The sequence below is a fragment of the Nyctibius grandis genome, chromosome Z (genome assembly GCF_013368605.1).
Source record: "Nyctibius grandis isolate bNycGra1 chromosome Z, bNycGra1.pri, whole genome shotgun sequence".
NCBI lineage: Eukaryota > Metazoa > Chordata > Aves > Nyctibiiformes > Nyctibiidae > Nyctibius > Nyctibius grandis.
The window spans coordinates 99,899,775-99,923,271 of NC_090695.1; the positions used below are offsets into that span (position 1 = coordinate 99,899,775).

The 23,497-nt window shown below is 40.7% G+C and overlaps 2 protein-coding genes across 10 annotated transcripts in view; both read left to right on the forward strand.

The window, feature by feature from the left end:
* Positions 1-31: 31 nt before the first annotated feature.
* Positions 32-10,358, forward strand: GNPTG (N-acetylglucosamine-1-phosphate transferase subunit gamma). The gene is made up of 11 exons (XM_068423149.1): positions 32-100; positions 196-250; positions 501-568; positions 2,686-2,740; positions 2,850-2,933; positions 4,226-4,319; positions 5,887-6,001; positions 6,545-6,627; positions 6,899-7,027; positions 8,443-8,524; positions 9,606-10,358. Exons 1-11 carry the CDS (start codon positions 55-57, stop codon positions 9,728-9,730), a joined length of 936 nt encoding a protein of 311 aa, XP_068279250.1. The 5' UTR covers positions 32-54; the 3' UTR covers positions 9,731-10,358.
* A 2,396-nt stretch (positions 10,359-12,754) lies between these two features.
* UNKL (unk like zinc finger) overlaps positions 12,755-23,497 on the forward strand; it is a 58,150-nt gene continuing 47,407 nt past the window's right edge. For 5 of the 9 annotated variants that reach the window (XM_068422588.1, XM_068422589.1, XM_068422592.1 and 2 more), the window contains exons 1-3: positions 12,759-12,830; positions 14,720-14,929; positions 21,022-21,198. In XM_068422588.1, coding sequence (XP_068278689.1) covers positions 12,760-12,830; positions 14,720-14,929; positions 21,022-21,198 — 458 coding nt within the window. In that variant the 5' untranslated portion in view covers position 12,759. Of the gene's footprint in view, positions 12,831-14,719; positions 14,930-21,021; positions 21,199-23,497 lie in introns of those variants that run through there. The other 4 variants (XM_068422595.1, XM_068422596.1, XM_068422590.1 and 1 more) reach the window with 3 other exon arrangements.

Sequence of the window (23,497 nt, forward strand, 5' to 3'; positions counted from 1 at the left end):
GGCGGAGCAGCCGTGCCGTGGCCCCGCGCCCTTCCGCCTCCAGCGGAAGCGGCGATGGCGGCCGCGCGGCTGCTGCTGGCGGCGCTGGGCGCGGCGCTGGGTGAGCGCGGGGGCAGGCGGGGGCGAGCGGCGGGCCGGGGCGGCGGGCCGGGGCGTCGGCCCGCCCGCCGCAGCCAACTGCTCTCTGCTCGGCAGGTCTCTTCGCCTCGGCGGGGAAGATGAAGATCGTGGAGGAGCCGAACACGTTCGGGTACGTGGCCGCCCGCTCGCCGCGGCCCAGCCGGCCTCAGCGGGCTCGGGCTCATCTGCCGCTCCGCTGCTCCGGGCCGTCGCTGCCTCCGGGGAGCGGCGGGCCCGGCCGGGCCGGGGCGGCTCCGCCGAGTGCGCTGGTGGGCCCGCGGGCGGGGCTGTGGGCGCTGGGATGCGCGGGGAGGCGGGGGTATAACCACAGCCAGATGCGTAACTCGGTCGTAAACGTTTAACTTTTCTTCTTTTGAAAGGCTGAATAACCCGTTCTTGCCTCAAACAAATAGGCTGCAGCCAAAGATGTCCCCGTCTGCAGTATCAGGTATATGCGTTACCTTTTCTGTACAGTTTTCATCATTTAGTGATAGTCACTTGCAGAATAGTCTACCTTGACTTTATGCTGACAAAGACTAATTTTACTTGTCATTTTATGAGCGTCATGGAAAATAAGCATGGGCAAATATATTTTATTGTGCTTCTGCAGGATTAAAACCTAGATTAACCTCTTTGTGTTCCATGCCCCAGTGCTGTTTGGACTGCTTTTGTCACAGTGCTATCCATATGTTTTATTCTTTGGTTTTGAGCCAGTCACAAATCCTTCCGATCTTTACTAAAGACCTTTTTTTCTTCTTGAAAAAGAAAGACATCCTTGAGACTGTCATATAAAAGTCATCCCGTCATTTGATAGTACTTAATACTCAAAAATTGTTTTAAAAAAAGTCATAAGAGTAGTCTTGGAACAAGTCACAGAGGCTCAGTTTCATACACAATGCCTGGGTGGTGCAATGTAAATCCACCACTTTAAGCAAATAAACAGGAATCTAAAAGAATTCTAGACCATATATGGAGGAGAGAGTACATAAAATAAACAGTGAATGCAAAGAGTAAGCAAAAGGAAGTAACTCGTGTCTCTCTGCTAAACTTAGGCACAGACTTAAACTTTGTTCAGGTTCAATAAAGGTATTTTGGTATGGTGACATTGAATGTGATTATGCATAATGTTTTCTGTCATGTTTTATAAACCCAAATCAAATGTATAAATTCTGCATGTACTGCATGTGAAAAGTGAAATAATTAGAAATGGGATCAGTAATAGTTAGAATGCTGAATGGAAAGATGCCAAAAATCGCAGGAAAAAAGTTAAAAGGACAGTACGCTAGAAATCCTTCTTTCCTGGATGTGGGAACTTACGTGTAGCCAAAAATTGGGAGTGTCTATGGGACTAGAATGTAGGGCATGGAACCCTGTCTTGCACAGTTATTTCTTTAGCATGGAAACCTTACTTGTTCTTTTCTTTTACAAGACAGTTGGGGTAATAGTTCCTATAATTTCTCTTTCAGAGCATCTGCCCAGGAAATGGAGGCATGAGTTTAATGCATTCCTCAGGGACATTCAAATGGGGTTTTCTTCCTCTGTGGGGAGAGCATCCTGATCACAGATTGCATGTAGTAGAGGAGCAAACCCTTTGGACAAGCCTGTGATGATCTGTAGAATGAAATGCAAGATCATACAGTCAGAAAAATCACATGGGAAAGAGAACCTGCCTGTATCTCTGTGGTTAGGGCATTCCAGAGGGCATGATTCTGATGGTCTGATGGTTGTTTCTGGGATTGCTTGGCTCGATCTTTGGAAAGAGTACATAGGCAATCCTGGCATTGGGGAATTAGAATCCAGGGTGGGGTTTTAATTTATTTGCTTTGTCATCTCTTTTCTTCTTCTTTCCTCACAATCATTCCATACAAAATTACCTTAAACAGGGGGCACTGAAATACCCCTGTAGCATAGTTCAGAACTTTTGGCCCTTTTTTGAATGACAAGTTACCTGTCTTGGATTCCTTTGACAGCAAGGCTGGAATGGTCAATTCTACAGGAGTAGAATTGTAACTGCTGACCTGTCTGACAGTAAAAGGTTTATCTTGTTGAATAGTAACTGGATCAGGCCATGAAGGCAAACTGTGAAAAGGAATATCTAGTTCGAGAATCTCAGTAAAACTTAAATAGGCTGCACTGTCGACATTCTGAGCAAATGGGCTCTGCTATTATAAACTTGAGCAGTTTGGCTGACTTTGGGGACAGAGAGCTGCCAAGCATTTGTTCTAGTGATTTCAGTGTTAGATTTTGGCAAGATCTGCACTGATGATTCCTTCTATGGATCTGGCCTCCAAATATTTCTTTATATACAGGTTTCTCATTTCTGTTGTAAAAAGAGGCTTATCCATTGCACTGAGTATTGAAGATGAAAAATGTTAAAGATCGTGATGCAAACCAATATAACACTAGTGGGAACTTACAGTAATCCATGTGGAAGATACAAATTCCCTTATGTACAGCAGAAAACTAAATTTGTCACATACTCCTTGCAGTTTTGTCACCACAGTAACTTGCTTAAATTTAACCAAAACATTACTCTTCCTTGATGTCATTTTGTGGTGTTTTTAGGCCCTGCACACCTCTTTAGGCTTGCTGGCAAGTGTTTCAGTTTTGTGGAATCCACGTGAGTAATGGATTTGGATGTTTGATTCTATATATTTGTTAGGAAAAGCCTTGGTTTTTATTTCAGTCTGATACATTTCTTATTTTCTTTTTTTTTTTTTTCTTTTAAGGTACAAGTATGAGTTTTGTCCTTTCCATAATGTCACTCAGCATGAGCAGACTTTTCGATGGAATGCCTATAGTGGGATTTTAGGGTGAGGCTTTTAGACCTTTACGTTTTACCTGTGTTGTTAGCAAACCATTTTATAGATTGTCAAAAAGGAGGCAGTTTTAAAATAAGATTCTTTTGTTGGTCAGACTAGGTCATTGTAGTTCCCAAGGCGTTATGCATAAAAATACTCTGTCTTGAAAAAAATCAGATTTTTTTTTTTGTTGATAAATACTAACCTATTTTAGCTGGAGGCTGGTTAATAACCAGTGCCAACTTCAGATGTGATATGTTCATGTGAGAAATTCAATAATGTGTAACTACAGCTTATATTAGCAAAGATTTCATGTCTGTTAACTGTTTTCACTTTGAGTATAACCTTACAAAATGAAATGAGTGCTTTAAGCCTAGTGGTTGTGTTAAACATATTTAATAGAAGGCAATAAAAGACTCAATGTAGACCCAAAACCTATCCCAAAGTATTCAAATTATAAAACCTACAATAAATTTAATTATAAACCAGAGCACTGCTTCAAAATTACAACCTTTCTAAATATTTTGTATATACATGTCTCTCTTCTTCCTATGCACACAATAGTTAGCGAGCCAATATAAGAGGAAGAGGGTACATCAAGATACTGAGAGTATCATTGGCTTTAGGACTAGCAGAAGTAGAGAGTAGTTTTTGTAGGTGCTCTCATGGAATTTGTTGTGGGATTGATACCTTAGGGGTGGGTGTCAAGAGGAAGGGGCCAGACTCTTCTCAGTGGTGCCCAGTGACAGGACAAGGGGCAATGGGCACAAGCTGAAACATGGGAAGTTCCATCTGAATATGAGGAGGAACTTCTTTACTTTGAGGGTGCCAGAGCCCTGGCACAGGCTGCCCAGGGAGGTTGTGGAGTCTCCTTCTCTGGAGACATTCAAAACCCGCCTGGACGTGACCCTGTGCAACATGCTCTGGGTGACCCTGCTTTGGCAGGGGGTTGGACTAGATGATCTCCAGAGGTCCCTTCCAACCCTTAACCGTTCTGTGATTCTGTGATCTGTAAGCTGTATTTTATTGGATATAAACACAGATTTGTAAGTGCAAATGGTTTGCAAACTGAAAGCTGATCCAAAACTGTGCCCTCGAAGTAATGTTGATGTGTCCTATATAGCAGCCTAGATAATAAACTACACTGTTTATAAGGTCTTGGCTGTAAGAAATGGAAATACTAAGACAACAAAAATGAAGTATATACAGTTAAACTGAACATGGTGTAAGGGTATTCCTGTTTTTCTTTCTGAGTGTTCACCTTTTTCTTCCCATAACTTAAAATTATCTCCACTTTTTTTCAGAATCTGGCATGAGTGGGAAATTGACAACAACACATTTGTTGGAATGTGGATGAGGGAAGGAGACTCATGTGAAACTAAGAGCAGACAGACAAAGGTATAACAACCTAGACTATGCTAGTTCAGACAGCATGACTCTCTACACACACTCATGACACTCTACAGACTGAAACATTCCTACCTTGAAGAAGTCATCATTTAAGATATAAAAGTGATATAAAACAAAGATGAATTCCTGTAGCAGCTAGGTGAATGGATGGAGGAGGAAGCTAAAATCAGGATAAAATTTTGAGGAAGTTTACTTGCGTATTCTCATTGGTTACTTTAACTCTTTTCTTCCTTGATAAGAGTGGAATATTCTGATTTTATCACTACTGTAGAAACATACAGTGCTTTGTAATTTGAGTCAGGAAAAATAAAGGAAAAGAGCTGTTTGTTGAATTCAAGATGCCAGCCAATTGTGCTAAGACCATCCAGGGAAAAGGAGGGAAGAGAATTAGGCAGTTAACAACAGCGTGCTGAGAAGCTAAGTAAGGTGTTAAAACAAGAGCAGAGGGCATGCAAGGAGAACTAAGGAAGGAATCATATGGAAGTGGCATAGGAACCAACTCAAAGAGAAACATATTTGGGTGTGAGTACATTTTAAAGAAAAAGTAAAAATTCTTATTTTGTTGAGTGATTAAAATCTTCCTTTTCACATTCAGTCTCTGTGCCAAGTAACTATTCAACTAGAAGGGTAAGGAAGGGTGTCTGAGACTTGCCCAATGTGTGGCACGTGATTTACACACGTCCTTTATCCTTTTATTCATTAATGTTATATTTTTTTTCCCACCTCCCATTTCAGTATGTTGTGCAGCCTTACAGATATAATGAATTCAACCTCTTATTCCCTGGTGACGCAGATCACTATTGTGAAGAAGGGTTAAAGATACCATATAGTTCACAACAGGCTGCTTTTCATGTAGAAGATACTTAACTATTACAATGATGGGTGACGATACAATACTTAAAGAGAGAGGGATATATAGTTGGAATAATAACTAATGTGAAGACGGGATAAGGGACAAAATATCTTGGCCAAGGTGAAAATACTCTGTACTGTAATGGACGTGCCTTGTTAACATCTTTATCTCCCATAGGGGCTGCAGAAAAAATTACTATTCTTATATGACCTTTGGTATTGTGATTCACATCTTTCACTGGCATTTAGTTTTGAACAGACAGAAAATACTGGTGCTGCAAGTTTAAAGATGAAAACAAATATGTACAGGCTAGATGTGTATTGTTATCTGTATTTAGCACATTGGTCAGAACTAAAATTTAAGTGAATTATGCTTATGTCAGATGAGGTTCTAAAGGGTGTCCTATTCACCCTCCTTTTTACTCTCATTCTTGCTGGAAATATGGTGCTTGGGAGTCCAAGGAAGAATGATAGGTGGGAGGATCATTTTCAATTAGAGGAAGCAATTTTCACATTTGATAAAATAATTTGAAGATGTGTTTGCTATGATACTTTTTGTATGGGTGACAGCACTGGAAGATTTGACATGACAGTATGTACAGAAATGCATGTGTTAGCATTGGAAGACAGCAAATTCATCATCAGTGCTGGTCCTGTTTAATGTGGAGGTGTTTCGCTCATCTTTCTTTTTATTGATGTTTAGGTTCATCTTGTATGTGGAAAGAGCAATAAATTGGCTTATGTGTCTGAGCCAAGTACTTGTGTTTACTCTCTGACATTTGAGACTCCTCTTGTGTGCCATCCCCACTCTCTTTTAGGTAAGATTTAGAAAATCATTTGTGTGTGAAGCAGCTGGCATATTATGCCAACCTCAGAGTGTAAATGTATAGGTTCTTTGCGTTTGTAACTTGATCTAAATGAGTATTAAATGTAACATAAATACAAAGTGTATTTTAAATCCCAATCATTATAACACAGAGGTATTTCTCAAATAAATTGTCACTGCTAGTATAGACCCGGTGAGTGATTTTTTTGCTTTTCTCTTGGACCGGTCGTAGAAATCAGCCCTGTAGTACCTGCTCATTTACTTAAAATATAAAAAGGGAAAGCTCAGTTAGAATTAGGTTCAGCAAAGAAACACGAGGCCTTCCAGCCTTTATGGTTGGTGGCATTCTCCAGAAACTTTAAATGTGTGAAGTGGAATTTAAGTTTAACCCCAACTCTTGAAAGCAGTAGAGACTGTGTACTGTATGGAAACATTGAGTTCTTAAAACAAATACGCTTGCATGCTACTAGAGGAGCATTTCACTAATGCAGGACAGTGCTGTTGGTTTTTAAATGGTTTGACTTCCATTTTCCAGTTTATCCAACCTTGACTGAAGCACTACAAAGGAAGTGGGACGAAGCAGAGCAGCTTCTGTATGATGAACTAATAACTGACCAGGTCTGTTAATTTCTTCCAACTCTATTTGGTAAAGAACAATTACTGTCAAATAGCCAAACCTGGCTTCTGCAGTTTCTCCTTTTGAAATGGATGCATTTATTCTGCAGTTGGCCAATAGTAATTTTTGTGCTCTGTAACTGCTATATCAGCTGGTAATTGTAATGTTTTTCTACAGTGAAGCCTGAGGAATTGGAATGGCCAGTGCAAATTACAAGCAGAAGTGAGAGTCGGGTGGATTGATCTATTGTCTTTTGGAAACTTTCTTTTTTAGGGATACAAAAAAATACTGAGAGAGATTTTTGAGGAAGCAGGACTTCTAAAGGCAACAGAAGAAAAGGAAGTTGAGAATCAGAATAAGAAAATAAGTCTGGAATTTGAAACAGTGGAGAAGTGCAGTAAGGTACAGAGCGTAATATTTACAATGTGGAATTACATTTCTACCTTTTTACCGCATGACAGTATCAGTGTGATAGCATTATGTAAATACTCTTTGGATTAATCTGAAATCTGTTCATAGGATTATCTTTCCTGGCTTCAATATGTAACAGTCTGCATACAGAGTCGTTTGATATCTTTATTCTAGCCCTTAAGTCAGAAACAAACCAGCACAACTGAATGCCCGATAAGCAGATGGGAGCGTATGTAGGAATTAGTGTAGGTGCTTGGGTTATGAACACCTTGTAAGTACTCTTTCTGGGGAATATGAGTCTGGAAATAGGAAGGAATTACTAGTGCAAATAAATGTGGAACCAGCTTTGGGAATGTTGACACTTCTCTCTGTGGATAATTACCCAGACTTGGGTCAGAATGCATTGGCTGTTACACAAGCAAAAGGCAGAATGATCTATGCTGTGTCCATTTCTGACTGACTTTCATGTGTGTGAACAGTCCTTCTGCAACAGAATTGAAATGGAGAAAATAGAGGTAGAAGGTGTGCTCAGCCTAAAAGAGTGCAAACTAAACATCAAAAAAAGAGCATGGAAGGGAATTCATTCATGATAATGCAGAGAAGAAGCTGCTGTTGTCATTTTATTTGAAAATGTAGCAAAGACAAAACACCACATAGTAGTTCCTGAACATAACCAAATAAACTGTGGTTAAGATGAATATACTTACATAAAGATCACCATTTTGATGTGGTACTGTTAGGAGCTGGAATATTAACCTATTTTTTTGATAGTATTTAATAAGTTGTACTACTTCTTCTGGCTTCATCATAACTTAATTGACATGAAGTTGGCTGTTTTGGTAACCACAAAATCTTAAATAGTTTATCTTTTGCTCTTTCTTGATTCATGTAAAAAACAAAACACAACAAAAAAATGGGTCTTCTTCAAGATTTCAGGTATGTGGTTTGAGTCTCAAAAGTACCGAGCCATCCCTGGCTCTGTAAGTTAACAGAAACTGCTGAAAGCGAGAACATGAAGTTACTAGACCAAGAGTTGAGGAGGTGACACATTTCCAGACTGTAGCATTATGATACGAAATAAAATAAGGCTGGTCTTGTGAAACTTACGAATGCAATTTTGTGCTATGATAAAATGCTAGTTAAGAGGATAGATCAAAATAGTTAGAGAAAGCACTCCTAATTTTTACTCTCGGGCTTGGAAAAAGCTGGCTCCTGTTTTGGCAACATAGAAATGTACCTTTTTATAAAATTTGCACCTTGTTCTTGGAATAAGCAGTTTATCTTTAAGATCTTTTAAGTTAAAAGCTGTAACAGCTGTACACAGACACATTATTTTTTATAAACTCCCATTTTATGTATGCATTTGGAGAGCAGGAGAGCCAGTTTAAATATATTTTCTTTCTTAGGAATACAAGCAACTTTCTACAGAAATAAAAAAACTTCAAGATTTATTAAGTCAGCATGGTATTGCATACAAAGGAAATTCTGGTGAGTTTTTTGGTATTGTTCTTTTTCATTATTCTCTGCTCAGAATGTGAATACCCAAATGTTGTTTTCAGTTACAGTGAGGATTAAATAATCTGTCATATATGGAGGTAAAAATCAGTAGACAGTTTTTAATAAGTACTCAGGTCTTGATTTGTGCACAAGAGGACTTATTTTGCCCCAAAAAATCTGTCGATGACTTGACATTTTAGCTTTATAGAAAAATTTTGACTGCTGTTGGAATTTAAGTTTGTCTCCAGTACTTAATGTGCCAAAGGAAATCAGTGTTAGAGCATTCATAGCACATAAGCATCTTTTAAGTAACTCCACTTTCTGCATAGCCAACCACAATGCCTGACTTCTTCAAGAACACTTGAAATGTTCTCTGTATCTGTTTGAATTGGTTTTTATCATTTCTTAGTCACCTTTTTTTTTTTTTTCCTCTCTGATTTCTGTTCAGTAAGTACCATATCACATGCAGTTTTTAGAAGGAGATTGATTGGTGTTGGCTATGAAGAAGCAAGGCTTATGTGGATTAATTCCAGACAAGTTGTTTTTTGGTTTTGTTGTTTTGGGGTTTTTTTTGTTCTTTTATTTTGTTCCACCCCAATTCCTTCCAGTCCATTATTACATGAACTGTTTGTCTAAGGAGTATTTAATTTCCCTGAAGGTATATGTACACCTTTTATGTTCAGAATTGGCACCTCAAGAAAACAATGAACCTTTGAGCTAATTAAATTAGCTTAAAATTACTGACATACTTTATTTTTTCTTCTTTTTGTTTTGAGAAACTTTCTTCTCTGTTTTTTTTTTAAATGGTGACTTTCTTTTCTGGGAAAAACTCATATTAGAATTCTTGTAAAAAATTCTATGTGCATGTTTTAACTCTTAATTATGTAACTTGCACAGTATTTCTGCCTGTTTGGTAGTTCATGTAATTATTGCAGATTAGAACTGTATAATCAAAAGCAGAATTCACAGTTTACTCTAGATGACATTTCAAAACTACTTAGTGAATTCTGTGACAAAAATGTTTTGGTGTTTAAAAGCAGAAATAACTGATGTCTTAAATTAAATATTACAGCTGAAAATACTGGTGTTGAACATGTAAGTCACAAACTGGCAACTGCAGTGACAACTGTTCTTAATGGGTCAAAGGATGACGAGCACCTGCATGGCGATACAGGAATTTGGAATGACACTGTGTGAAGAAACTTGGGTGGTAAACAGCAAGTTCATACAGAATGTCAAGCAAGGTGAACGTGTATCGTGGCACTAAGATGATTTACCTTTTGCCTTTCGACTCTCTGAATTTCTGCCCTAAAGCAAAGGGAACATCATGGAGTGAGGGCTTGCCATGACTGAGAACAGTTGGCTTGTTTCCGAGATCATTTGTAAAACTTTTTTGCTAAGGCTGTTATTGGGCATCGGTTTAGATTATGGTCTCCAGTCCTAGCTTTGTTATTTTCTTTGATCAAGCGTGGTAACAGGTGGTGTAAATACAAAATAGTTCAAAACCAATGCTGTATGATGCTGTATGAAAGGTAATAAGTACAATATTAAGAACATGTTATTTCATCTGCATGTTAAAATGTTTTCTGTGCAGACTTCAGGAGAAAAATGTTTCTGCCACAGCAGTGCAGAGCGCACCACTCCACCCACCTGTGTTCAGAGGTCGATGTCATCTTTGGGTAGCGGGTGGGTAAAATGGAAGCTGCTCAGGGTCTGACGGAAAGGTGCCACGGAAACACCGAATTGTTGTACAAGAACAGTGTTAAGGGAATGCATGGCAATTCCCTGTACGCAATATGGAATAAAGTGGGCTCTTCCAACACGAGCTGTGGAAACGTTACTGTAGGAGTGGGCGGGCGCCGAGAACGCCGTCTGCAGCCGCTTTGCCGCCTCTTCCCGCCCGGCTCGTGAGCCTGCCGGCCCGCCGCACCCCGGCCCGCCGCCGCCCTCAGTAGCCGGCGAGCGCCCGCCCCGCCTCGGCGCCGGCAGGCCGCTGTAGGGGGGGGGGGGGGGGGGGGGGGGGGCGTCCGCTTCCGGGCGGCGGGGGGAGCAGACGTGCGGCGCGGCGCCGGGATGAGCGCGGCGCTGGGCTGCTGGCGGTGAGGCGGCGGGCGCGGGGCCGGGCGCTGGGCTCGCGCCCCGCGGCGCTTACGCGTGTGTCTTTGCAGGGCGCGGCGCTCCCTGCGCCTGCCGGGCCCCCGGCGGTGGCTGGCGCGGCGGCCGGGCCCGGCGGGCGCGGAGCCGGAGCGCGGGGGAGCCATCCCCTTCTCCGCCAGTAAGGCCAGCCCGCGCGTGTGGAGCGTCAGCCGGTCCATGGGGAGCGACCACGAGAGGCCGTGGGTGACGGTGCTGCCTGTCAGCGTGCTGTGCACCGGACTGCTGCTCTGGTGTGTGTTCCGGGAAAAAACGGAGATCGATGAGCGACTGGAAGCAGTTTTCTCCGGTCAGATCGTGGACTCCTTGGATGTGGCCCAAAAAAGTAATGCTCCCTTGCAACCGCAGAAGGAGAAGTGAGGACGGGAGTGCGGCTGCAGTGACGGACCGGCTGAAAGTTTGCTGGCATTCCCCTGGTTAAAAGCTGTACTGACGCTTTAATGGGAAGACTTGTTTTTCCAGCATATCGGCAGCCTTACCTTGCAAGCTTGATTCCTTCATATATCGTGCTGCTTTCTGTGCTGGTCTTACCTTAGTAATTTACACTGGTAGCGCAAGGAGTAGTTTCTTCCTGCGTTGCACAGGAGGGATGAACAGGATGTATTGCAAATCAGCTTGCATTTGACGATATGCTTTATACAACCCACCTGTTTTCCATGGATTATTTTTCTTAGCTGCACAGTGTATTAAAATATCAAAGCTGTAAGTCTGTAAAATTGCTGCTGGAGGTGACCTTCATTTGACATTTTGCTAGTCACAGAGTATGTTCAACTTACACTGACAAGACAACTGTAAGTGTATGATTCATTAATATGTGATTCTTTGATTTTTTTTGTAATTGTACTTAATAACAGAAATTATGTTCTTCAACCCTTAATGCATAGTCAGTGCTTGCTTTCTGGACTAGAACTTTTCAGGCATGCCTGATTTAGGTGATCATTACTGGTAGAAGAGATTTTTGCAGGGAATCGAGGGGATTGGCTTGCATTGCATCGGGGAGGAAACCCCTAGTTTCATTGGACAATGTAGTATCTGGTTATTCCTACAGGTTCAGAGATACTCAAACTTGCATGCTCTGGAGACTTTTCTTGGAGAGGAAGAATCTAAGCTACTAATGGAACTTAGTTCCTTTCAAAGTTAGAGGCAATTTTTTTTTAAGCTTTCTAATGTAAAAATGCAAAACAAAGAATGTGAAACAAAACCCCCAAACAAGTTAAAAAAACAAACATGGCAGCAGCTAGTAAGACAGGCTGGAGCTACGGAGAAAACTGACTTAGCATCATGTTTGTCTAATACTGTTGCTTAGTCTCTGAACAGCATGCACCACCATAGCTTTTCGTTTTGCTGTAGAGTCCCTGAAGTTTAGCCAGATGATTCGTAGTAAATGAGTACAGTTCGTTTGGTACTGTCACAAGGTTTAATTTGTCTTGGGATTCAACTTTTACTACAGTAGGATGTTGCAAGTGAGATGATACACAGATGGGGATGTCCTGGCGAATAAGAGAGTGATCCTGGATTTTATTTATATTGACCTACGGTGTAATGCCTGTTTCTCTGACTAGCTTGCTTTCTCCGTGTTCTATTAAAACAGTGAACCCAGCTATGTACTGCTTTGTTTAAGGAAATAAAGAGCTGCCCTTTCGTGTGTGCCTTATTTTTGGGTGATGTGGTAGGTGTTTAATAAAGAATCTCCATCTGTAGAACTATTCTCGTAGTCTCTTGCTTTTAAGGTGTTGGAAAACTTGCGGACTGTTTGTCTGCAGCAGGGGGTACGAGGCCGTCAGCTGCTGCTCGCTGGGGCAGCTCTGCGCGCCCTTCCTAGCACGCACCTTCTCCGAGGCGCCGGAAGACCGGACGCGTCTGGCGGGTGCATCGCGTCCCGGCGCGGGCTCGTCTGGGGCTGCGCTGGCAGCGCGCGGCCCTTCCCGCGCGCGACGGGCGGCCCGGCGCGCGCGGGACAGCGCGCAGGCGCCCGGGGCGCGCGCTCGCGGGGCGGGGCCCGCGGGGCCGCGATGCGGGGGGCGGGGCCGGCGGGACGGGTCTGCGGCTGCGCGCTGTGGCCGCCGGGGAAGATGCCGTCGGTTTCGAGAGCGGTGCCGCGGGGCGGCGGGTCCCCGCAGACCGAGCAGCCGACGCATTACACGTAGGTACCGCGTCCTGGAGGCGCTCTGGGCCCAGCGCCGCGCGGGGAGGGCCTCCGGACCCGAGGCGGAGGGCCCGGTCGTGTGCCAGGCCTGCTCCGCGCGGCCTCCCGCACCGGCGGCAGGTCTGCGAGGAGGCGGCCTGGGCCTGGCCCCGGCCCCGGCCCCGGCCCCGTTCGGCCTCTGCCGTACTCCTTTTCCGTCTCCGGGCGCCGCAGGGAGGAGGCCGCGTTCTGAGGCGGCTCGGGCACGGCTGACTGGCGCGGCGGTTCTCCGTGCACTGCGTCCGTTCCCGCGGTCGTGCCTCTCCGTTCCGCCCTGTGACCCGCCGGCACTGTCCGGCATCCCCGGCCCCGCAGCACGCTCTCGCACTCCGGCACCGCGCTCTCTGGTTAGACAGAAGTCCTTCCACTTTTCCTAAGCGTTGTGTAGCCAGCCTCAGCTCGAGTCCTTGGGACGTTTCCGTGACAATTTTTTGCAGACTTTCCTGTAGTGGAAGACGGCTCCCCTGTGCTCCCCATCCTTTCTGCAAGCTTATCCATTTTTTTTTCCTGATATGGTCTATAAAGTCCCTGCAGCCCTCTAGCACTACTTACAGCACATCTCATGTAGGACGATGTGCTTCCCACAAATGCAGAATAATTTATCACTTAATTGTGGCATTCCTTCACTCCCATCCCCTGTATCGTCACTTCTGTAATGTTGCATTTCCAGCACTCAGAAAGACCCCAAGAATGTAACCACTTTAACCTAGATACTGCTCCAGCCCGTCCTACAGCCCTTAAGGTCCAAAAATTCTGTTATTTTTTTTTTGTCCTTTCTCCCACAGTCCTGTATAGTTTAGAGATTCTTCTCTAAGCTTAAAGACATGCTTCGTAACTGTGTGTCATCACATCCCCAGTGTGCCAATTTAAGCAACTGAGAATGAAAAGATGCTCTTTATTCTTCCCTCTAATCCTTTTCTTTCACTATATCTTCAATTCACCTGTAGCCTGTTACACAGCCTGCACCATTTTAGAGACCTCAGGGAACTCTTAAGGTTCTTCTGCAGAGCCCACATATACCCCTTCCTCTGCAAATACTCCATGACTTTAGCGACATAATGAACTTGCTGAAGTGCCTAATAGATACATAAACTGAGACAGGAAGAAGTGCTGTCTTACCTCCTTTGACAAATGCCGCAGTAGTGCCCAGTCTGGCATGATCTTGTTATCTTGTGGAAAGAAGTATCAGACTTCCTAACTAGTTTCTCTGCCCTGCATGCTAATGAAGGACTGTCTTACTAACACCTAAGTAACCTTCAAAGACCCCAGACTGGCTCAACACAAATGTAGTAGTCACTAAAATAAGTTTGCTGAAGTTCTCTCATAGCCCCTGATAGCCTTCATAAACCTGTTTTAACCCTCTGGCTTTCTATATAGTGTGTCCACATTCTGAGAATATTGTGATTAAGGATTAATGTTTAAATTAGATGTGGTATTTAGATAAAATAGCCTATGTAGGACTATTTTCTATGGTAGCAAGTGATATGAGTGCTCATTCAAGTAACTTGTTGGATTTATAATCTCTGTTTGGTGGTTACTTAGGACAATATTCTAAATACTGTGCTTTTTAAATTAATATATCTATTTGATTTTAGTTTAGTTACAAAACGTAGTATAATTTCCCAGGTATTCCACTGTGTTCTATTAGTAATGCATCTGTCATAAAAAATGAAGTCACTTGTGTTCAACAGCTAAACAATAAATTGTGCATAGGAACCAAAACTGTATGCAGGTACATTTGTACAATTTTTCATGGGCTATGTGCACTGAATTGTCAAGTGCCCTGTTAATACTGTAAAAATGTGCCTCCAATAAGATAAACTTGTAACACAGTTTAATTTTTTTAGGTATCTAAAGGAATTTAGGACAGAACAGTGCCCCCTATTTTTGCAGCACAAGTGTACCCAGCACAGACCATTTACCTGTTTTCATTGGCATTTCCTAAATCAGCGTCGTCGTAGACCTATACGAAGGCGTGATGGGACTTTTAACTACAGTCCAGATGTTTATTGTACAAAATATGATGAGACTACAGGAATCTGCCCAGATGGAGATGAGTAAGTGATTTATTTCAGTCCTAGGTGTTTACAGTATTGTCAATGACATTAAGGAAAGATGCTAATTTCTTAGTGAAAATGATCGATAGAATCCTGCAGTGGTTTATTTGAAAACAGATTTCTATAAGTGATTTGTCAACTTTTGGCACATATACTTTCATATACGCATGTATTCTTTAGGCTATCATAGAGTTAGAACTATGATTTTGCGTTGTGACTATCTTTAAAGCATAACATAACAAACTGGTTTTCTGCTAGTATTGTTGCTGCACCATTTTTTTTTTAGTTGTACTTCCCTTTTCTCCTGACAACTTTGAATTTGACCAGTAGGTGCAAACTGTACTGTATAGAGGTGGCTTCAAGATTTTAAGCTTATGTAAGTTTTGTGAAGATTGATGGGTAGTAGAGGAGAATTACAGTTTCGTGGTACTTCCAGTGGAAAAAAGCAAAGGAAGGAGTTCACTGCTAGTTGTCTGGCTAGCCCATTAGTGTTTGCATTTCAATGGACATGTGTCTCTTCTAGATAAAGGCTACAGAGGGTCTTCAGTGAACTTGGAGAGGGGTAGAAGCTTTGTGGAGATGAGAATGAGCAAATGGTACAGTATGGCAGGCAGGCATATATAGAGGAGCTGGGGATATTGTGGTCGTATGTCAGAGGAGCTACATTCATCTGCAGTGGTGGAAGCAAGGAAGGACTTCTGGCAAAAAAAAAAAAAGCAGGAAAACAGCCAGGAAATATGTAGTTATGCTGGTCACCTGTTTTAAAAATTGAAGATTAATTATTTTGGTTACTGTAGCGTATAGCAGCACGTGTCATGGATCAGGTATCTTTTGTGTTATAGGCTGTTGTCGCAGAAGAAAAAGGTGGATTTTTCCCAGAGGCTTTACAAACTTAAATGACAGAGAAAAGAGAAGGTAAACAACAAAAATGCATTAGGCAGCGTGAAAGTATTGAGTACCATGCCTAAGCAATGTAAACAGCAAAAAACGTCTCTGAGGGATGATTTAAAAGAGAACAATTAATTACCTTTTCAGGTGTTTGTAAAGCACTCCTTCCAGTCCTGGGGCAGCATGGGCAGTTCTTTGAAAATCAACAAACGAGGGTAATGGAAGCTTATGTCATGGATTGGTTTGGGACAAAAATTGGCCTTTCATTATTGAGTGATAGATGCTGATTCTAAAGGAGGAAAAAGGAAGCAATGTTTTTAAAGGGTTTTAGCTGGGCATGATTGAACTGTTAGAAGCAAATAAGAGGAGATGTTTCAATAACTGAGATGTAAGATGTAAACATTTTTGCTGCAATTGAATTGGAAAGGTTGTCCCCTACAGTTGCTGAAGATTGCTCCCTGGTTAGGAGCCCAAATGGCAAACAGGGTGATTATATTGTGTGGCATAATGGAAGTGCAGAAGACTTGCCAGAAATAAGACCAGTAGTGAGATTCATACATCTGTTTTAGTACATCATGCTTACAGTTTGAATTAAATGGATAGGTTGAGAAGTTATCAGCAAAGAGGTGGTGGTTTTCAAGTTTGTGTTTTGCAGTGAAACTGCCCAGATGTAGAAGGATAAGAGCAGGGACCAAGGTTGGAGTCCTGTGAGACCCCTCACCAGAGGCATAAGAGAATGTTGAAGTTGAAAGATATATACTACAGGAGGGATTGAGAGGAAAATATGAATGTGACTGAATTCCCATAAACAAAGGAGAACAACGTTTCAAGGGGAGAAAATTTGAGGAAAGCAGACAGTAAATTAAGAAAATGAAGATAGATGTGAGTAGAGAAAATGGAGTCTGTTTTCTTTGATTCAGTTACAAGGTGAGATTGTTGGAGACATTTGTGAGAGAAGTTTCAGCTGAACTGTGGGGGCCTTATTTTAGATCTGATCCTGAGAACTGGTGTCTAGAAATGGCAGTCAACTATTGTAAGTTGATAGCTGGTTGAAGTTAAGGTAGAAAAGACATAACAGGGCAGATGGTTGGGAAAGGCAGGAGAAGTCAAAGATAACTTTCTTGAAGATAGAAGATGCCAAAGCGTGTCTGTAGTGGCAGGAACAAAAAACGGAGGTAAACACCAACATTTCTGAGGCCATGCTTACAGTGTGGAAGCATTCCTGTTTCAGAATTCAGCAAAAGAGTCTTTTTTTGACCCTATTTTGTCTTCTGCCTAAAATTTAGCCTTTTATTTGGAGCAACTTCGAATTCTTGTAGAAATAGGTTATGAACAGTAGTGCCAGGACACCTTCGTTTTAAGCTGTCGGTGACAACATACTGGTACTTTTTTGGCTTTTATCTGTGTCTCTGTTTCTCTGTTCTGCTCATCTGAATACACGGTTAGGTTAATGCAGTTTGTGAACTGATAGAGATGTAGTGAGAAAGGTAGAGTGATGACACCCATAATTATTCTCAGGAACATACTTTCAAGAGTGTTAAAGTAGAAATTGTTGGTTTCACCCAGGCTTGACTGTGATATTTCTTTCCAAAGTTCAACTTGGAATGAAAGGAAGCCCAAAATTTTAAAGCTGTTTAGAAAAGGGCTTTTCTAAGGGTAGCAAATTAAAGCAATCTGTTCTAAGGAAGGGCCTGTGAGAAAGACTAGATTACTTGCAGAGTTAGAGGCATCTATTTGGAGCAGTGAATAGTGTTCCTCCTGATTTCACAAGTGAGTATAGAAGTGATACTTTTTTTTTTTTTAATCGGATGTGTTTTTCAACCGTTGTAGTCAACTGATGTCAGATTCTAAAAGAGAAGATTATTTTGGATATTTTAGTATCTGTAATGTAAGACTGCTCTAAGGGTGAATGAATTACAGAAGCTTACTACAGAAGAGCACTTCAAATAATCATAGGACAAAGTATGTCAGTGCCTCAAGGTTGAACAGGAGGAGAACTATGTACTTGTTTTCATACACTTAAGAACGTCTAGCATTGCCCTTTAAACTAGAAGTGTTTTATTCTTAAAAGATATCTTTGGAATGTTTATGATGTGAATTAAGAAGAGTGTGAAAAGGAAATACACATTTCAGTAATCAGTTAATCTTTTAAGTTTTTGTGAACGTATGTTCTGTTTCGTGGTATATACATCTGCTTACTTTGAATAATGTAATGACAGTTTTACTTTGTGAGATCTGGATGCATAAAACAAAGCTAATTTCAATAGTTAAATGTTGTGTGTAGATTCCAATAGAACTTAAAAATACAGAGTAATGTTCTTTATTGAGTCACCATTACTAAGTTAGGATTCAGTACAGTTATTTTAAGCTGGGAGATGGATGTAGAAATACGGGCCATGAGACAGATTTGTTGTTCTGCCTGGGAACAACTTTTCTTTTTTTTCCCCCATAAAAATTTTGTTCCTAAGGAATAAGTGATGTCTGAACAACCTTAGTACCAAACTCTGGTACATAAGAACAAGTTTATCAGTTTGCAGCCATGTAATCCGATGGTAATTAAAATCAGCCATTTTAAATCAAAATGCTAGTCTTGTTTAAAGCTATGTATTACAATGGTTTATGCTCCATTAAAATATTTCATTAATAAAGTGAAGCTAAGATACCACATCCCTCTAGTTCATTAAAGGTTGAGTAGAACATCTGTTTTCTGCATATTTCAGTGCATTGGCTTAGTTTAATACTGTGTGTGAATAAGTACTATCTACCATCTAAAAGCTTTTGCATCACATGCAAAATTGATGCCATGGTTTTTGCTCTTTGAGGTTTGCATGCTGTTTAGTCCCCCTGAGTCACCTTTAGAACTAGCCCTTGTCTAGTTCTTTACAAGTCTTGGACAAAATTCAGATAACAAACTGTCCCAGTCACACTGGATAGCCTCATTAAAGCATTCTGTTAGTTTCTGGAGGAGAGCTTCACCTGTTATGGGGCTCTTCAGGCAGCTAGCAAAATGTGCAGTAGAAAAGCTGTGTTTTCAATAAAATTCAGATTTCATTAGCTATTGATGGCACAAGTTTTGAGTCTTAGGGCAGACAAACCCAGGTTTAATTTAGCAGAAGTAAGAATCTTGTGACACCGTTTATATTTCTTTCCCAGCTTGTTTTTGGAATCCATGTTGTCTTTTTGTGGGAAAAATTGTGACCTGAGTATTTCTTCCTTTCTCATATTCCATACATGTTGTGCCTAGCTTGCTTGACAAACTATGTCTTTAACATTTTTTGTGGGACCTCCACTGTTAAGGCAATTTCACTAGGGAAAAACTGCAGATATTTAAGCAAAAATGTTTGCCCTCTGATTACGAACCATTGACTTAGAGACAAGCAATGAGATGTAAACACCTGTATACTTCTTGCATGGAAGATAAGACATTTAATTCTTGTTTCCAACAGGAACGAGCAAACTTAAGTAGATGAAAATGGAGGCGTGAACATTATGTGTAAGAATATCACAGAGTATTGTCACCTTTGTGAGGTGTGCATATGTGAGTGAAAGATGAGAGTTTGTAATGAATAGTCTGCTGAGAAAATGGAAACATTTGACTGCTGCAAAGATTCTGCTAGTGGTGGGACAGTTAGCAATAACAAAAATATAGCCTCAGATTGCATTTCCTCTTGTTTAGAGTTCTGTACAGGACTAGTGCTGGCAAAAGTATCTGATTGACTCGTGGGTTTTCTCATTTTTCCATATCAGTAGCAATTCTAGCAGAACAGGAGGGCTATGTCAGTGCTATTCACACATCACAAAGAATTTCTCACAAAGTTCATCTGAGGCACTGTAATGGGTCCAACAAAGTTTGCATCCTGTCTGTCTTTCCATGTAGAGCCAAGAAGTGTGAAAGAACTACTTTCAGGTCCTGAGTGTAGACTGTGTTCCATCTTCCACTGAGAAAATAGATGTAGCTGTCTACATGCAAGAAATAGTCTTCCCACTAATTAATTCTGCTGGAATTTAAAGAGATAGGTATGCATCCCTAGCTGCAGCCCATTTATCTTGTTTAATAGAATGCTGGTTTTAAATTCCTACCAAGAAGCAACTTGATTCTCAGAAATCATAAACAGTATCAGTTCCTGGAAGTCAGCAGAAGCTGCAGGTGTTTAGCATAGCGGGGGAAAAAAATGTGTGATTTTGATGTAAATATATAACTCCCAGACTTGTAGATGTTTGCAAACAATTGCATTTGTTTAGTCTAGTTTCTAAGTAACCTTTTTAGAACATAGTAAATGAAGCTTAAGCCAGCATAAATTCTTATGAGTGTTAAAGTCTACTTAGTGCTTCGCTATTCTCCTTCCATTCAAAGTAAAATATTTCCATGGGACTTTTCATATGTTGTTCTGTATCACTCTCTAAGCTTTTTGGTGCAGTTTCTTTTTACTTTGGGATGGGAGAAAGTAGTTTTTGGAGATTAATATTTTTTCAAAAGCAGCAGAGACTAAAATTAATTACGCTGAAATAAACCGGGAGAGAACGGACATCCGTGTGTATATATTTTTGTGGGTTTTTAAAAATTTGTTTACTATTGGTAGTTGGAATTATAATCAGTACATGATGCTAGCCATTTTAAAGTATAGACCGTAACTCACATAGTTGTGTCTGAAAGATGGTTAGTATATGTGCAAAGACGTATTGCTGATGTAAAAATTTTTCTTTTCCTTTTAATAAAGAGTCATTTCAGATTTCCCCATTTCCATTTTAGATTGTTCAGTAAGTTCTGTGTCTGTAAAGAGCAGGCAGGAAGAAAAAAATCACCATGCTTCAAGTATCCCTTGATTTTAGGTGACGATAACATTAAAAATAATTTCTTGTACCTCTTAGTGTGGAAATGATTTGAGCTTGTATCAGTATGGAAGATGTCATTCCTTAGCTCAGATGGTGTTTTTGTTTACAGGGGTGCTTACTAGATTTATTAATAATATCTTTGTAAGTCAGCTTGCTATACGTTCTTATAACTGTAGCAGAGACTAAGGAATAGATTAATGTTTTCCATTTTGAAGCTGATCTGTGATGGTAGTTTGTTTGGGACAACTTATTTGAAGAATCCTGCAAAGTTACTTCTTATAAGCTAATAAGAGGTGTAGCATAATTCAGAATTAAATTATTAAGAGCAAAACTCAAAGCAATGCTCTAACTTTCCTTTTTCTATTATGTAGTTGCCCTTACCTGCATCGAACAACAGGGGATACAGAAAGGAAGTATCATCTCAGATATTACAAGACTGGAACATGTATTCATGAAACAGATGCCCGGGGTCACTGTGTGAAGAATGGAATTCACTGTGCCTTTGCTCATGGTCCACACGACCTTAGACCACCAGTATGTGATATAAGGTAGTCTTGTTTCAAATTCTTTGGCCTAATTAGCAGGAAATACCACATGTCTGTTATAACCACATACCAGAAAATTCAATATGCTTTGCATGAAAAATATACTTACTTCTGTAACTGTAAACATAAGAATACTATTCACTGTGCACCACAATAGCAGATAGAAGCATTCTGGGAAATACTAAGGTTTTGTAACTTGCAATTTCAAGAGCCATATGTGTAATGCTTATGACTGATAAAAGACCAGATACTCTGCCTTTTGTCATTTGTGCCTTGTAAATTTGCATGTGGTTTTTACGTTCACAAATTTATTATTTTGTTAAGCCATCTTTCAGGTTCTCAGCTTGTATGTTTGACATTTGGCCTACTGACGTTGCATTTTTTTAAATTATGTTGTATTTTTTCATGTGTAAGGTATCGGTATTGTTTTCTGCCTCTCTAACGTATAATCAAGTTATTGTCAAAAGAAGGCGCTTTGTGAATCAGGGTAGTGGTACGTATGAGTTTTAGCTGTAGCCAAAGCTGGGAGATAAGGATGTTGTTGGGACGTGTTATAAATGGGCGGAAGGGGAACTCTTGCTACAGAAAGTGGTCCGTATATACTCAGTAGGAAAGGTTACCAATTCCTAGAGAGCTTTGAAACCTTGGAGGGTCACAAGGTATCTCTTACTGCTGGAAGAGCATTCTGGGGAAGTATCACTATACGCTTGCCCTATTCTTATACTCTTCCCTAGGCATCTGCTATTGGCCACTGTTGGAGACAGGATTCCAGGCTAGATGAACCTTTGATCTGAGCTGGTATGGCTGCTATATTACATTCTTACCTTTGTTATACCTTATTCCCAGCCATCTGTTGGGAGATGCTAGCTCTCCCTTCACAATAATTTTAGTAAAGTTAGTGCCTTTTAAGCAATTTCATAATTATTTAAATTCATATTTTGCCCCAGAATTCACTGCTGCATTGCCTGGTCATAATAGTGGTTAGTTACATATAGCTTTTCTTTCCAGAAGACTTTCTTCAGTTCGCTAGCTGATGCTGCTTCTGCAAGACATCTGTCCATTTTCTTTTTCTACTTTTTTAACTGTCCTCATGTGGCATACACAACACGATGCCACATCGATCTGAATACAGAATGTTTAGTATCTTTGTAATCTTTTGTATTGTGTTAGAATGAGGAACCAATGTATAGCAAGACTGAAACTAAGCTTCATTCTCTAAATGTCTTTTAATGTGTTACATGATTGTTTATTGGTGATCGGCTACATATAAAGTGTCGGAAGGATCTGAAGACATTTGTGGTAGGAGTCTATGTTTAACGGCTTGAACCTACAAGGAGGCTGCCTCAAACTTCTTTGGTGTTTGTGAAAAAGTCGTGTGCCATTGCTTCTCCTGATTTCAGGCATCCAGCACTCATAAGGAAGTCCAAACAATCAGGTCTTGTTTTTTTCTTTGGTCTTTTTGCTCTACAATGGACACAGATATTAGGGTTTCTTCATTTTAAGTAAAGAGCAGAGAAATAACAGTATAATCACTGATTCAGACATTAACTTTATTCCCCTTAATAGCCTTGTTCTTCTGCACATCCACCTTAAAGAAAAAGCACTCTCTAGGGACTGTTTTCCTTCTCATTGCCTGCACCTTTTCCGAATCTGTAAGAGGAATATTTTGACTGTTTGAAAGGTTTTAGACTTGGCTTTGGGTCTGTCTTGTCTTCCTTTCCCTTTAAGATTTTATTTCTTGGAGGATACTTGGGGTCTGGGAAGTTCTTGAAATGATATGTAAATGATGTCGCAACTAGTTACATTATAAACCACCACATCTTTCAAACTCCTCTCCATAGATTCTGAGTAGGAGTATTTTGGTATAGGAGGTAAGCTCCGTGAATATTTGTGTCTAGAGAAAGCAGTGCCAATTGAAGGTAGAGTCCTTTGATTCTCATAGAGTACTATAGATACACCTCTGGTATTTGATTACTCACCTTGTTTCTCCATTGCTTCAAAGTCTGCCTAATATAATTATGCTATAGTGTCTTTTTTTAAAAAAATCTTTTGTACTGATTTGCCATTGTTGAATTTCTATACAGCTTAATTTTACTAAAATGGTGTAATAAGATTGTCTCAGATTTTTGGTAGAGGTTTCATACCACTAATAAAATACCTTTTAGTTTGGTAGTAGTCATTCTGATCTTTCAGCAAGCTTGTGGTTGCTTACTTGCAAAGCAGTTGTAAATTCTTGCAGAAGAGATTCCATTTCCTCATGACTGTTGTTTGTTACTAGGTCTTCTGAATGTCTTGACAAACG